Source organism: Myotis myotis, unplaced genomic scaffold, assembly GCF_014108235.1.
Source record: "Myotis myotis isolate mMyoMyo1 unplaced genomic scaffold, mMyoMyo1.p scaffold_m19_p_9, whole genome shotgun sequence".
NCBI lineage: Eukaryota > Metazoa > Chordata > Mammalia > Chiroptera > Vespertilionidae > Myotis > Myotis myotis.
In genome coordinates, this window is record NW_023416401.1 from 56,172,262 (window position 1) to 56,187,292 (window position 15,031).

Here is a 15,031-nt window from a genome sequence, read left to right on the forward strand (position 1 = left end):
CAGAAAAATCCAAGTTTAAGTCCTGTGCTACCACTTGCCTGCAGTGTGACATGAATTCACCGTGCTGGACTTAAGTGTCCTTACATATAAGACAGGAATGGAAATAATGTCTACACCATGGATGGCTTGAATGAGACCAGGCCCTTGCTAAACTGTTCAATTTGAATTAGCAGATCTGAAGGGGGAAAGAGCACCCTCCTATGTTTATTATTTTATAAGCAATACTTAAAGTTTTTGATTTACATGTTAGAATTGAAGAAAAAGAGAATTATTGATGAGGCCTAAAATCCTTCCTCTCTCCAACCATTTGAGTATGTCCTGAAATTTTAGCACCTTTACTAGAAGCTGGCTTGTGAAAATAAAAGGGTTTGATCTCCAAGACGGGGGAAAAGTCAGGCAATTTTATAATTAGGTGGCACCATAGTCCAATCCTATCAATCTAAGGCCAAGAGAGGGGAAGGAATTTGTCTACGGAGTAAAAAGCCTAGATCTCGTGGGAACATTCTCAACGTGGAAGGAGTTCCCATCCAAGGTATACAGGTGGACTTCTGGTCAAGATGGCAGTGTAGGTAAATGCAGCACTCACATCCGCTCACAACCACGTCAAAATTACAACCAAACCACAGAACCATCATTCAGAGCTGCCTGAAGCCTGGCTGAATGGAAGTCCTACAACTAGAGAAAGAAACCACATTGAGACTGGTAGGAGGGGTGGAGGCATGGAACGGGATGATCTGATACCCACGTGTGCCTTGTTTTTTTTAATTGGGAGGGATATCTTGGCTGCAGAGGCCTTCTGTGAGAAGCAAGGAGTCCCCATGCTGGAAAGAGAAGTCTCTGTAACTTCAGGCTGTAAAGATAGCGGGAATTGTGGCTGAGTGACACATCCCAGGCGTTCCTCTAAAAGGGCTGGCGCATATACTTACTTGGACTCACTCCCTCTGAGCTCTAGTGCTGGGGCAGCAGCTTGAAAGGATCCATGGACATACGGAGAGGAACTAAATTGTCTGACATCAGGATAAGAACTGGGGGGGGCAGCTGTCTCCCAGACAAAATTGTTGATAGAGGTCATTGTTCCTATGCTGAGACCACCCCCACCACAATGAGGACTGGCAGGTGCCATATCTGAGTTTCTATCAACCTGGGTCGCACTGTTGATATGACCCTGGGGACTCCCTGAAACCCTGCCCCACCCAATTTGCAGCCCCATGCAAACTGTTTGCAGTGGCTTTTCCATACAAATAGCCTGTCCTGGCTCAGGCTTCAACTTTTCTAAAATTTCTCAAACAAGCAGCAGTTGGCCTCAGTATGCCCCATACCTCTCAATAAGAGGCCCCAGGCCTGGCACTAGCAGCAGCCAGCCTTGGTTCACAGCCTGGCCTCTCCTGGGCAGCTCTAACCCCAATTCAAGTAGCAGCCACCTACAGATTGCTCTGTAGCTTGTGCCTGATGGCCCCAGGAGGGCATAGACAGCAGCTGACTTTGCACCTCCTGGGAGCCTCCACACATCCAGTGGTCAGCTTCAGATCACGCCAGATTACAACCCTAGCACATCCATGAGTGACACATTCAAGGGGCAGACTCAGAGAGTACCATAATCCCACTGAAGCAAGTCCTGCTCCATAGGGGCATCTCCTGCACAGCAGTTTTTATGCTGTAGACACAGCTGGTCCGAACAGCCAATTGGCTGGGGGGGGGGGGGGCGCGCGCGCGTCAATCCCTCCCAGTGACGCCAAAAGCAATCCAGGCTCAACTACAAGAAGGCAGTGCACACAGCCCACACAGGGGCACATCTAGAATGTTCAGCTCAGGCGACTAGGAAGGCTGAGCCACTGGGCCCTATGGACACCTAATACACAAGGCCACTCTACTAATTCCAGGAGACATAGCAGCTCTTCCTAATACATAGAAACAAACACAGGGGAAAAGCCAAAATGTGGAGACAAAGAAACATGTCACAAATGAAAAGAAGAAATTGCAAAAAAAAAAAAAAAAAAAAAGAACTAAATGAAATGGAAGCAGGCAAACTAACAGATGCACAGTTCAAAATAATGGTTATAAGGATGCCCAAGGAACTTAGTGATAACTTCAAGGACCTTTTGACAACAGCAAGGAACTTAGAGAGAACATCAATGACATAAAAAAGGACCAATCAGAAATGACACATACACTAACTGAAATAAAGAATAATTTACAGAGAATCAACAGTAGAGTAGAGGACACTGAGAATCAAATCAGTGATTTGGAATATAAGGAAGCAAAACAACCAATCAGAACAACAAAAAGAAAAACGAATCAAAAAATATGAAGATAGTGTAAGGAGCCTCTGGGACAACTTCAAGCATACCACCATTCGCATCACAGGGCTGCTGGAAGGAGAAGAGAGGGAGCAAGAAATTGAAAACCTATTTGAAAAAATAATGATAGAAAACTTCCCCTACCTGGTGAAAGAAATAGACATACAAGTCCAGGAGTACAGACAATCCCCAAACAAGAGGAACCCAAAGAGGCCCACACCAAGACACATCATACTTAAAATGCCAAAGATTAAAGATAAAAAGAAATCTTAAAAGCAGCAAGAGAAAAGCAGTTAGCTACCTAGCACTCATGTGACTACAAACTGATTTCTCAACAGAAACTTTACAGGCCAGAAGGGAGAAGCAAGAAATAGTCAAAGTGATAAAAAGGACCTACAACCAAGATTACTCTACCCAACAAATCTATCATTTAGAATTGAAGGTCAGATAAAGAGCTTCACAGACAAGAAAAAGCTAAAGGAGTTCCTGATCACCAAACCAGTATTACATGAAATGTTGAAGGGTATTCTTTAAGAAGAAGAAGAGGAAGAGGAGGAGGAAGGAGAATAAGGAGGAGGAGGAGGAAAAGAAGAAGTAGAGGAGGAGGGAAGATAAAAATATGAACAATAAAATGGTAATAAATACCCATCTATCAACAATTGAATCTAAAAATCAAAATAAATGAACAAGGAATCTAATGAACAAAATAAACTGATGAATAAAATAGAACCAGAGACATGGAAACATGGAACAGACTAAAGAATCCTAGAAGGAAGGGGGAAGAAGGGAAGGGAAAAGATTAACCAAAGAATTTAATATGCATATATGCATAACCCATGGACACAGACAATAGAGTGGTGAAGGCCTGAGGTGGGGTGGGATCTGGGTGGAGGGGAGCAATGGTGGAAGAAGAGTGTGACATCTAAAATATTCTTAACAATAAAGATTTTTTTTTTAAAGGTATACAGGTGACTATTGAACAACTTGGGGTTAGGAGTGCCAACTCCCTGAACAGCTAAAACCTGCATATAGCTTTTTATTCCCCCCAAATTGTTCAAGTCCCTTTATAAAACTAGAGGCCCGATGCACGAAATTCGTGCAAGGGGCTCGGCCCCTACCACAGCAGCGGCTGCCTCTGCCTCCACAGCTGTAGCTTCGTCTGGAAGGTCGTCCAAAAGGACGTCTGGTCTAATTAGCATATTATGCTTTTATTATTATAGATCAGGGGTCCTCAAACTTTTTAAACAGGGGGCCAGCTCACTGTCCCTCAGACCGTTGGAGGGCTGGACTATAGTTTAAAAAAAAAACTATGAACAAATTCCTATGCACACTGCACATATCTTATTTTGAAGTAAAAAAATAAAACGGGAACAAATACAATATTTGTATTTGCATGTGGCCCACGGGCCGTAGTTTGAGGACCCCTGTTATACATGGCATAGAACAATGCATAAAGTGAGTCCCCCACATCCATGGATTCCCAACTATGGATCAACAATATTGTTAGCTGATCCTACATTTGGCTGAATTTGTGAATGCAAAATCCTAGCATATGAAGGGTCAACTGCATACTTATTGAAATGGACCTGCACAGTCCAACTCTGTGTTGTTCATGGGTCAACTGTACTCTGACCTAGCCTAGAGATGAACTGAGCTGCTACCTGAGATCATGACACCGCTACTGGGGTAGGATTGGTGATGAAAGATTGACAATACAGAGAGGATTTTATGATCTAGTCAGAAAATAACCAAATAACCCATAAACAGAATGACAAACTACATGGTGCTCTGAAGGAAAAAGATAGAGAGCTATGACAGTATATATGGGGAAAGGGAGGGGGCAGGGAAGACATGGCTTTATGAGGTAGAGATGGGAGAGGACTGTCAGGGAAATACTGTTGGACTTGGGATATAAAAGATTAATGGGAATCAACTAGATAAGGGTAACTGGTGGGAAGTAAAGGGACAGAGTGTTCTAGAAAGAGGGATTAGCACATGTAAAGCCAGAGACAAAAAAGGCCAGAGCTGCATTTTGAAAACATCACAACGTTGCCATATGAAGAATGGATTGTAGGACATAAGAACAAATGCACAGCAGTAAAGAGGCTACTGCAGGGGACCAGATGAGACAATGACAGTTTGGACCAAGGTGGTATAGAAGTAGAGACAGAGAGGAAGACGAGGTGGACAGATTCAAGAAAAACTGAGGAGATAAAAATCACAATGGCTTGGCGATGACTCCAATATGGAAAACCCACACCGAGAGGTCATATGGCAGAGGAACTGAGAGAGAATCTGGGACAAGAGAAGGCTGAACTGACCAATTTGGGAGGTGAGAAAAACAGGGGGAGAAATACCGGATGAGGCCTAGTGTCTGATTTTGATGAACAGCGATACCATTCTCTAAGGTAGTGAAAGAGAAGAAAAAGAAAGTTTACAAGGAAGGAGATGGTCTGTTTTGGCCATATCAAGTTTGAGTTGTCTGGGGAAGTAAGATATATTGGTCTAAACTACAAGGAAGCGTCTATATTAGAGATCTGTATTTAAGCCACCAGCATACTTTAAGCATGCTACTCAAGAAAAAGCTCCAGAATGAGAAAAAGCCTAAAGGAATTTACAGACCAAGGATGAAGAAAAGCTTATTAAAGGAAAAACAAAATTAGAACCAGCAGAGAGTGGGTATAAGAAACTGGAGAAGGAAAAACAATAAATGGTAATAGTATTAAATGCTATAGAATGGGCCAAGAGGAGAAAGCGAGCAGAGACAGACTGAAAATTATCTTTTGGTTTCTGAGATTACCACAGGTGAGGGGATTTTGAAGACAGCCCCTTCAGAGGAATGTAGATATGCATGCCAAGACGCAATGGGTTCAAAAGTAGAGTTAGCAAGGGAAAACAAGATATTGTCATAGTTAAAAAAAGGGATAGTGGTAATGTGCGGGGTGTGCTTATGTGAATGAGATTTTAAAATATATGTATACATTAGTGAGGCAAAGCATGCTGCCTGCTGAGCAGGACACCTTCAGCCAATCTACTGGAGACTTCTGCAGAAAGGAAAATAAACGGGCCTTAAAGACTCTGCATGATAAGGAACAGCAGATACTAACAACTTCAAGTCAAACAAGTGTTGGAACCTGTTTGTCTCAAGTGAGGGTAAAATTGTTACTTTATAAATAAAAAAACACACCAAAGATAAAGGCTACGAGGATCACTGGCCTCACAGAGAAAGCAAAAAGAGCCTGGAATGGGAATTGCAGATCCTTATCACTGAATCATAACTGGGATAAACAGTAGCTTTATGGAAATAACTCCTAGTAAGTCTATGCCCCAGAATAAAAACACTGTAGACAAAATAGAACTTGAAAAAGCACCAAATACATCATACTGGACATCATGAAGAAAAAGTGGGATATGTCCATTCAAAATCACTATCCAAATTCTAAGAATGCTTAGAAAGCTGCTGGTAAATTTTTGTTGAGTTTAAATTTGCAAAGTTATTCTGCTTAAAATTCTCAAAGTATCTAATGGCAAGAGAACTGTCCATACTTTTTCCTAAAGATGCTTACAGGATCTGAATATGGAAAACAAATAAGGAGATCTGTAAAGTCCTAATGACAGCCAACTGGTACCATTACTTCTTCACAGGAAGTGTGCCACACCTTAGGAGCGCATGGACTTCATTTGCAAAGGTTTTGTGTTGACTCCTGGTTATAATAATGAATATTTTTGCCCTCATCACGGAGAAAGACACTTTCTGACTTATTTCAAGTCCCACGTGTCATAGAAAGAAAAATGAAGTCAGAGATATAATTTTCAAGTTTGCAAAGTACACTACAATCCAAATTGACTTTCTTCAAAGATCACAACTTCAAGTGGGAATAGAAGGACCACCTTAACAGCACAGGCATACCTTGTAGATATTGTGAGTTCAGTTGCAGATCACAATAAAGTGAGTTGTAATCTTTTTGCTGGTGGAAGGTCTTGCTTTCAGTTTGTAAAAATCACATCTGTAAAGTGTAATAAAGTGAAGCACAATAAAACAAGGTATGCCTGTAGTAGGGATACTCATAAAGACTAAAATTAGATTTGCTCAAAATAACACGTACTCATTAGGTAAAATGACACTAAGACACAAGCTCAAATTTCTGTATTTTGAACTCTGTTCTCAAAGTCATGCTAACTGAAGTCAATGTTATAATAAGTATCTGCTATTTCCCCACAGCTGTTCAAATGTAACCAGATAATTTAAAACTCAGAAGAGAGGCCCATTTGTCTAATTAAACTACTCAATGTTCTTTCCTTCATAAAACAAAGATTAGTCTTTAACTTATGGATATATACATACATATGTATGTACACACACACATCTTGTCTGTTTATAAGACTCAATGAAATTCTAGAGTGCTTAAGATGCTTTGAAAAAAAACAACCAAGAACAACTAAGGCAGGAATGCATACTGGTGGCAAAGACCATGAAATGTGTGTTACTTTCAGCATACTATAAGACAGGCAGATAGTTGCAATACATCTAGAATTCATATTTAAAAACTTACAGGGAAAAAAATACAAATAATGAAAGGTAGCCCAAAGTTAATTTTAAAAAGAAACATAAATGCTCAATAAAAACAATTACTGAATACCCAACCATAGGTATTCAAGCAGTCACTTAAAATGCTTTTAAAATTTTTATTCATAAGGGAAAATGATCAAGTGGGAAAACGAGGCATGACAGAAAACTGCCCACACATTATGATCATTTAAATTTTAAAACTAAAAAAAAATAATAATAAAGGAACTATCGAAAAATTAAAAGTAGTTATCTCTGGATAGTGAGGTATGATTTTCACCTCAAGTTTCCTATGATGAGTTTCTTTTAAGATCATCAGAAAAGAAATAAAGAAAGAACCGACAGAATTAGCTGATTAGGAATTACTGTTCTGGCAGATGAGCCCGGTGACAAGGGACCAAGATGATGCTTTGACTGAACGTGTATATATGTACTTTATAAATACAAAAAACTAGTACTACATACACCAGGTAAAACTCAGTGGAGCTGTTCCAGAAAGTAGGAGAAATCACCAAAAGTTGGACTATACGTATGAAAACAATTTACAGCTAAAAGTACGGAATGCTAGGTGAGAGCTTTGCAATCATGTCACTTTTTCTATGGGAAGTCTCATTCCCTTAGGTTGCCCAATAGGCAAAGTACATTCTAATTATTATAATGAGGTATTTTTTCCCCTGGAGTGAAAAGAGATAACTAAACATTGTGATATAGAAAGAATGCACACGCACATGCACCTTGATGTTCTAGCTGCAAGTCTGGCCTGAGCTATAGGGTCAGTGATGACCGACATAAATGAAAGGAACCCAAGGACCCAGCATACTAGTACAGCCTCTGAACTCCATATTACTCACAGAAACACACAACTCAAGAAAAGTTTCCACCTACTGGAGGAAAATCTGGAGGCGGGGGGGGGGGGGGGGGTGGCTCCCATATCAAAGCAGGGATGAAAAAGCAGTGAGCAAATCATGGCCTGCTATGTAGGGAAGAATGACTATAAGACCCCATGACCACTTGACCAGTATAAGCAGACTGACCTTTTCAACAACTGTTCCAACAGCACATGGCGCTGATAGCACTGCTAGTGTTGGGAGGAAAGAATTATATGCGAAGAAGGGCAGTGAGTGCAAAGGACTGGTGGACAGGTGGGGCTAGGCTACACAGAGCTGTGAGAGGCAGCTGTAGGCAAAGCCTCTCAGTTCCTTCCTAGAGTCAGGAGTCAGGAGATCGGGGTTCTGGTCCTTGTGATTTTCTGTGACCTTAAACTGCTCATAGAAGCCCTGAGCATTGTTTCTTCATTTAAAATGAGGATTAGATCACCAGGTCCCATCTCTTTTTAATGGACAATGAGATAGTGGCTTTGATCATCATGGGAAATGGGGAGAATTTACTCCAAAGTTGACTCTCTGTCTCCACCTATTGCCTAACCCATTATTGCAATGAATACTTCTAACCATCTGTACCCTGAAGGAAGGTGAGGGATGCTGCCAAAAACAACAGATGGCCATCAGTTTGGTTTAGTACTCCCGCAGCTATAGCCAAAGAATTTCTCAAGTTGTTATAAGCAAATTACAAACAGAAATATGAAGAATCACAGGGCATTTGGGCCATTTCCCCTTTCCCAACAGTGTTGTCTGGAGTAGAAGGCTCTACTCCTGAGTATTCATTACAGCCAAGGGGGAGGCACCAAGCTGGGGAAAACAGCAGTGGTTTCAAGTTCAATGAGCCAATCCTTCCTTCCACCTCCCTCAGAGCAAGAACATGCAAAGGGAGGACTGGGTATTTAGAACCCTGGTAGCAGAGTGGGTACCCTCAAGCTTTAGAAAGGTATATATTGGAGGCTACTTTGGAATGCATGATACAACCATTTTAATCCCTCTACATAAGATGACATTTCTCTAAAACAAGGTTCTTGGGAATTGTTGAAATGATTCAACATTAGCTACTCTTCTGTGTAGGTCACAGCAGTTCTTAACCCTTGGGGTCGTGGCCCCTTTGAGGGTTGAACGACCCTCTCACAGGGGTCGCCTAAGACCATCGGAAAACACATATGTAATTACATATTGTTTTTGTGATTAATCACTATGCTTTAATTATGTTCAATTTGTAACAATGAAATTGGGGGTCACCACAACATGAGGAACTGCATTAAAGGGTCGTGGCATTAGGAAGGTTGAGAACCACTGGTGTAGGATATCTTCCGGCTGTTGACCTTATGGTATCAAATTCAGAAGAAACAAACAAAAAAACCCAAATAGCACAAACCTGATGGAATGTTACCAAGATGTTTGCCTTGGATTCTATTCCTGGTCTGTGGCTAATTCCCTTCTCTGGGCCTTGAATTTCTTCACCAATTCGGAAGTCAGACTACCAGGTGTACTGGTTAATAATGTGGAAACTTTTTTTAATAGATGGAGTTATATATATGTTGATATATATGCGATTTGATATGTATGCTATTTTGTTGTACTGACAGCAAGCTTCAAAACTTCATGTCAAATTTGCTGAAGGTGTTAACATCATAGATATTTTTACACTTAAAAATGTCCAATTTTGTGCCCAAAAAGAGCATTTGCCGGAAGTTTTAATTCATTACTTTATTTTGAAGAAAAAGTTATCATATACTTCGGGAAGCTTATGGTGAACATGTTCCATCTCAAAATACTTGTGAACGCTGGTTTAAACGCTTTAAAAGTGAGGATTTCGATGTGAAAGACAAAGAACGTCCAGGTCAACTGAAAAAGTTTGAAGACCAACAATTACAAGCATTACTGGATGAAGATGTGTGTCAAACTCAGAAACAACATGCAGAAAAACTAAACATTCCTCAGCAAACAATTTCCGATCGTTTACAAGCAATGGGAAAGATTTTAAAGGAAGGAAAATGGATGCCACATCAACTGAACGAAAGACAAATGGAAGACCGAAAAGTCATCAGTAAAATGCTGCTTCAACGGCACAAAAGAAAGTCTTTTTTGCATCGAATTATGACTGGTGATGAAAAGTGGATTTATTTTGAGAATCCCAAATGCACAAAATCATGGGTTGATCCAGGTCAACCATCAACATCGACTGCAAGGCCAAATTGCTTCAGAAAGAAGACAATGCTTTGCATTTGGTGGGATCAGGAAGGTATGGTGTTTTTATTATGAGCTTCTAAAACCAGGTGAAACCGTTAATACTGATCGCTACCAACAACAAATAATCAATTTGAACCACGCTTTGATCATAAAACAACCAGACTGTGCCAGAAGACACAACAAAGTAATTTTGCTTCATGATGACGCACCATTACACACTTCAAAACCAGTTAAAGACATGTTAAAAGCTCTTGCCTGGGAAGTATTAACACACCCGTCGTATTTACCAGACCTTGCTCCTTCAGATTACCACTTGTTCCGATAGATGGCACACGAACTTTCTGAGCAGCACTTCAAAAGGTACGAAGAAGTGGAAAATTGGGTCTCTGAATGGTTTGCCTCAAAACAAGAAAGTTCTATTGGGACGGTATCCACAAATTACCTGAAAGATGGGGGAAATGTGTAGCTAGCGATTGACATTACTTTGAATAAAGCACTTTTGATGTTTCTCTTGAAATTACTGTGTGTTTTTTTATTATTACAAAATCCGCATTATTAACTGGTACACCTGGTATATGATCTTTAGTCCCATCCAGCTCAAAAATCCTGTTAGACTTCACACAGACATTCAGGCCTCCATGCGCCACTTTACTTTGCAGAGTAAAGTTGGCTGTCATGACTTGCCCTAGTAACTTTGTTGAGCACACATGCATGTCTACTCATTACCTTCTAAAGGTGGGGGTAAACACAGCCTACTGGAAGGCAACACGCACTATTGACTTCTACGATGGTCCCCAATACCTATGGCACCTAAAGAGGGCTTTTGTAATATCAAATGCATCAGCAACTGGTACCCTACCATGTTTTTAAAAATTCTGCAGCAGAAATTAAAGATGATCTAAAAAATTGTAAAGAAATCTCATGCTCATGGATTGGAAGACTTAAGATTGTAAAGATGGTGAGAGTCCCCAAAACCATCTACAGATTCAATGCAATCCCTATTAAAATGCCAATACACTTTGTTGCAGAAACGGAAAAACTTGTCCTCAAATTCATATGGAATTGCAAGAGGCCCCTGATAGCCAAAATAATATTGAGAGAGAAGAACAAAGTTTGAGGACTCACATTTTTGGATCCTACTATGAAACTATAGTGATCGAAACAGTGTGACACTAGCATAGGATACATATGTAGATCAGTGGAATAACATAGAGAGTCCGAAATAAACCCATATTATCTCTGGCCAATTGAGTTTTGACAAAAGTGCCAAGCATTCATTCATAAAGGAAAAGAATTGTCTCTTCAACAAATGATGCTGGGACAATTAGATGTCTACATGCAAAGAATGAAGTTGGTCCCTACACATCATGCCATATATAAAAAAAATTAACTCAAAATGTACCAGTGACCTAAATGTAAAAGTTAAAACTATAAAACTCATAGAAGAAAATCTATGAGTAAATTTTCATGTCCTAGGATTTGGCAATAGATTCTTTTTAATTTTTTTTTTTTTTTAATTCTCATCTAAGGATATTACTCCATTAATTTTAGAGAGAGTGGAAGAGAGGGAAAGACAGAGAGAAACATCGATTGGTTGCCTCCTGCACTCACCCTGATGAGGGCCTGGGCCAGGGAGGAGCCTGCAACCAAGGTACGTGCCCTTGACTGGAACTGAACCCAGGACCCTTCAGTCCACAGGCCGGCGCTCTATCCACTGAGCCAAAACAGCTAGGGCAGATTCTTAAACATGACACCAAAACACGAGCAACAACAACAACAACAGATATTGGAACTCATCAAAATTAAAAACTTACGTGTTTCAAAGGGCATTATCAAGAAAGTGATTAAGACACAGAATGGGAGAAAATATTTGCAAATCATATAGCTGATGAGTCTATTACCTAAAATGTATAAAGAACTCTTGCAATACATCAACAATAAAATAAAAACCCAATTCAAAAATGGGCAAAGAACTTGAATAGACATCTGGGGGTGGAGGGGGAAAGACATACAAATTGCCAACAAGCACAGGCAAAGATGCTCAATCATTAGTCACTAGGAAAATGCAAATAAAAATCACAATGAGTTACCACTTCATATAGGCTAGGATTAAAAAAAAAAAAAAAAAGGACAGTAACAAGGATATGGAGAAACTGGAACTCCCATGCATTGCTAGTGGGAATGTAAATAGTGCACCTGCTGTGGGAAAGTTTTGTGGTTCCCCAAAAAGTTGAAGACCGAATGACTCCAATTCTATTCCTACGCATACTATACCCAAGAGAAATAAAAACTTGTACAATAGTGTTTATAGCCATAAAGGTAGAATTGGCCAAAAGAAAGAAACAACCCAAATGTACAACAGATGAATGGACAAACTGTTGCATATCCACACAATGAACAATTTAGCCATAAAAAAGAATGAAGTATTGATACATGCTAAAATGTGGATGAATCTCAAAATCATTATGGTAAGTGAAAAAACCAAACACAACAGTATGAGGTATCCAGTATAGGCAAATCCATACAGACAGAAAGCAGGTTGGTGGGGTTGCCAGGGGCTTGAAGGAGAGGGTATAGGGTATGACTGGTTAATAGGTATGAGGTTCTCTTTTGATGTAATGAAATGTGCAATGTTATGGACTATAAAATGGTTCTTTTAATGTTCTGTAAGTTTATCAATGAAAAAATATCTGCAGATAAACCACTTTTCAAGCAACTTTAAAGAAAATCTCTTCTACACAGAAAAATATTATATCAAGTGCTGAATTCCACTCACAGAACAAATATTTATAAACTTAAAAGAAAATATTAGTTAAGAAATTAGAACTTTGGGAAGAAAACAGACTCTCAAACAAATAATTACATTCTCAAAGTTCTAAGAATTCCATGTATTTATACACTGAAGGCAATGAAAAAATTAAAAAATAAAAGCTTTCATTAGCACTCTGATATGGTAGTTTTAAAACAAGGATGGGCAGTGTTAAAAAGTGAATGTTAAAAAAGATAGATGTGCTTTATGTACTATCCTCATCAGTAAGAGACTTTTGGAAGAATGCATAGTAATACTGCATCTTTCCAGTGGCATATATTAGCAAGTTTTACTACCACCATGAGGATAACGAAATAGGACCAGTCTATTATGGAATATGAGAGAAAACTCTGAGATTCTAGAGAGCAGACTATTCATATTTTTAGCAAGAATAAAGATAGAACTGAAACCTTTCCCATCATCTTACATTGTATCTAGTTGTCTACTTCTTCAAATGCAGCAAATATAGCTCCATTTTTACAAAAAATGATTTTGCTCAAATGGCTGAAAGGCGGTTTGGGATAGTACAGAATCTGTACTTTCCAGTGGTGGGTCTTTCTTGCTCTGATTCTTAAGAAAGAATTCCAATGCCCAGATAAGTAGAGAAATTCGGGCTGGAAAGTTACAGAACAGACCCAAATCGTTGATCCTCTCTCTGCCCTAATGACCCCTCACGGCATCTAGCAAACCACTGGTTGTATAGACACTGGAATCACTGGAATGATCCCCCTCCCCCCACCCAACACCGCCCCATATATGGAGAAAAGTACAATTGTGAGGAAGGGAAATGAACAGAATTAATCTACTCTACCAACCCAATCTCTTTCTCAAAGACTGTCCTCTATGGTTGCTTGCCACCCAACAACAGCTGCTCATGATAATCAATGTCTGACAGATCAGAGAAAGCCCTTAATGTGTCGCCAAGGGGCAGTTCAACAGATGGCATGGTGACTTACAACCAGAATCATTAATTACACACTCTTATTAGTCCCGGGGGCACAGCGCTGAAAATGCTTTTTCAGTGAAAGACGAGCATTTCAGATAAATGACCGTCTGGTACTGCCTGCGAAGCTCCCTTTAGGACTTTTGGTCAGTGCTGATTTTTAAATCTAAGCCATACTATTTTTACAGCCGTTTCCTACCTTCCACTTTCAGGCTGGCTAGGAATATGAAGTTCCCAGTACCACCTCTCATCATCACTCCATAATCACTGCAGGTAAGCATCTGATTAAAAGTGCCCATCATTCATTTCCCCCCTCAAGTCAGGTGACTGTGTTCAAAGGCAAACACAATCTCAGCCACTGGACTAGCTCAATTTTCCCTCCCTTGGTACCAGAGAATAGTGTTTCCTGAGTGCAGGGTGGGACATGGGGACTATCCCCTCCCTTATCTACGCTCACATTTCTTATAATATGGGATTGATTCTCCAACTCAGTGGTTCTCAACCTTCTGGCCCTTTAATACAGTTCCTCATATTGTGACCCAACCATAAAATTATTTTCGTTGCTACTTCCTAATTGTAATGTTGCTACTGTTATGAATCATAATATAAGTATCTGATATGCAGGATGGTCTTAGGTGACCCCTGTGAAAGGGTCGTTCGACCACCAAAGGGGTCGTGACCCACAGGTTGAGAAGTGCTGCTCCAGCTCAAAACTGTCCTCGTCCCAAGCCACTGGCTGCAATGTCTCCATGTCTCTTCAAAAAAAGAGAAACAGACACTACAGAAAAGGAAGCCTGGGGCAAGCAAACATTCCCAAATGTCCACAGTGGTGGCTGTGTTATCCCAAGGGACTAAGCACCACATTCGTAATTAAGAAGCCAAACAAATGGATGGTGAAGAACTAGTTCTTAAGCACCTTCCCAAAGGCATTCAAACTAATGCCAACTCGGGATAAAAAGTAGTTCCTTCTAACAGTTTGAGAACCGGGCTCCATAAACATGACTGGAACTTCAGAACTGACTGCAGACAGAGCTTGGAGGCAGACTACTTATTGGCTTTACATGATACAAGTCAGAAATAAATCTCAGTATAACCCAAAAGAAAAACTTTAAGCATTTCCAAAATACCACCAAATAAAGTCTTTGATGTAGCTGACTCCTTTTTGTACCTCAATCTACAATTTTTTAAAAATCTGAGTTCAAACTAAAATAACATTAAGATCCTAAATGTTGTGATTTAAGAATTCATCGTGTGTTTGCTACATTCATATTTGTTCTTTCTTGGATATATAAAAATGTGATTTCAATTTTCAATTAGGTTCAAATAATTGCAATACCT

General features: G+C 39.9%; 1 protein-coding gene across 8 annotated transcripts in view; it reads right to left on the bottom strand.

Moving 5' to 3' along the window:
• Positions 1-15,031, bottom strand: part of RPRD1B (regulation of nuclear pre-mRNA domain containing 1B) — a 77,587-nt gene that overhangs the window by 29,560 nt on the left and 32,996 nt on the right. Inside the window, exon 7 of one of the 8 annotated variants that reach the window (XR_004969766.1) lies at positions 6,208-6,304. The exons of 6 other annotated variants lie outside the window; for them this stretch is intronic. Coding sequence is in view for 1 of the 2 variants with exons in the window: in XM_036320935.1 (XP_036176828.1) it covers positions 10,342-10,383 (42 nt within the window). In the remaining variant the exon portion in view is untranslated. Of the gene's footprint in view, positions 1-6,207; positions 6,305-10,325; positions 10,384-15,031 lie in introns of those variants that run through there. One more of the 8 variants, XM_036320935.1, reaches the window with a different exon arrangement.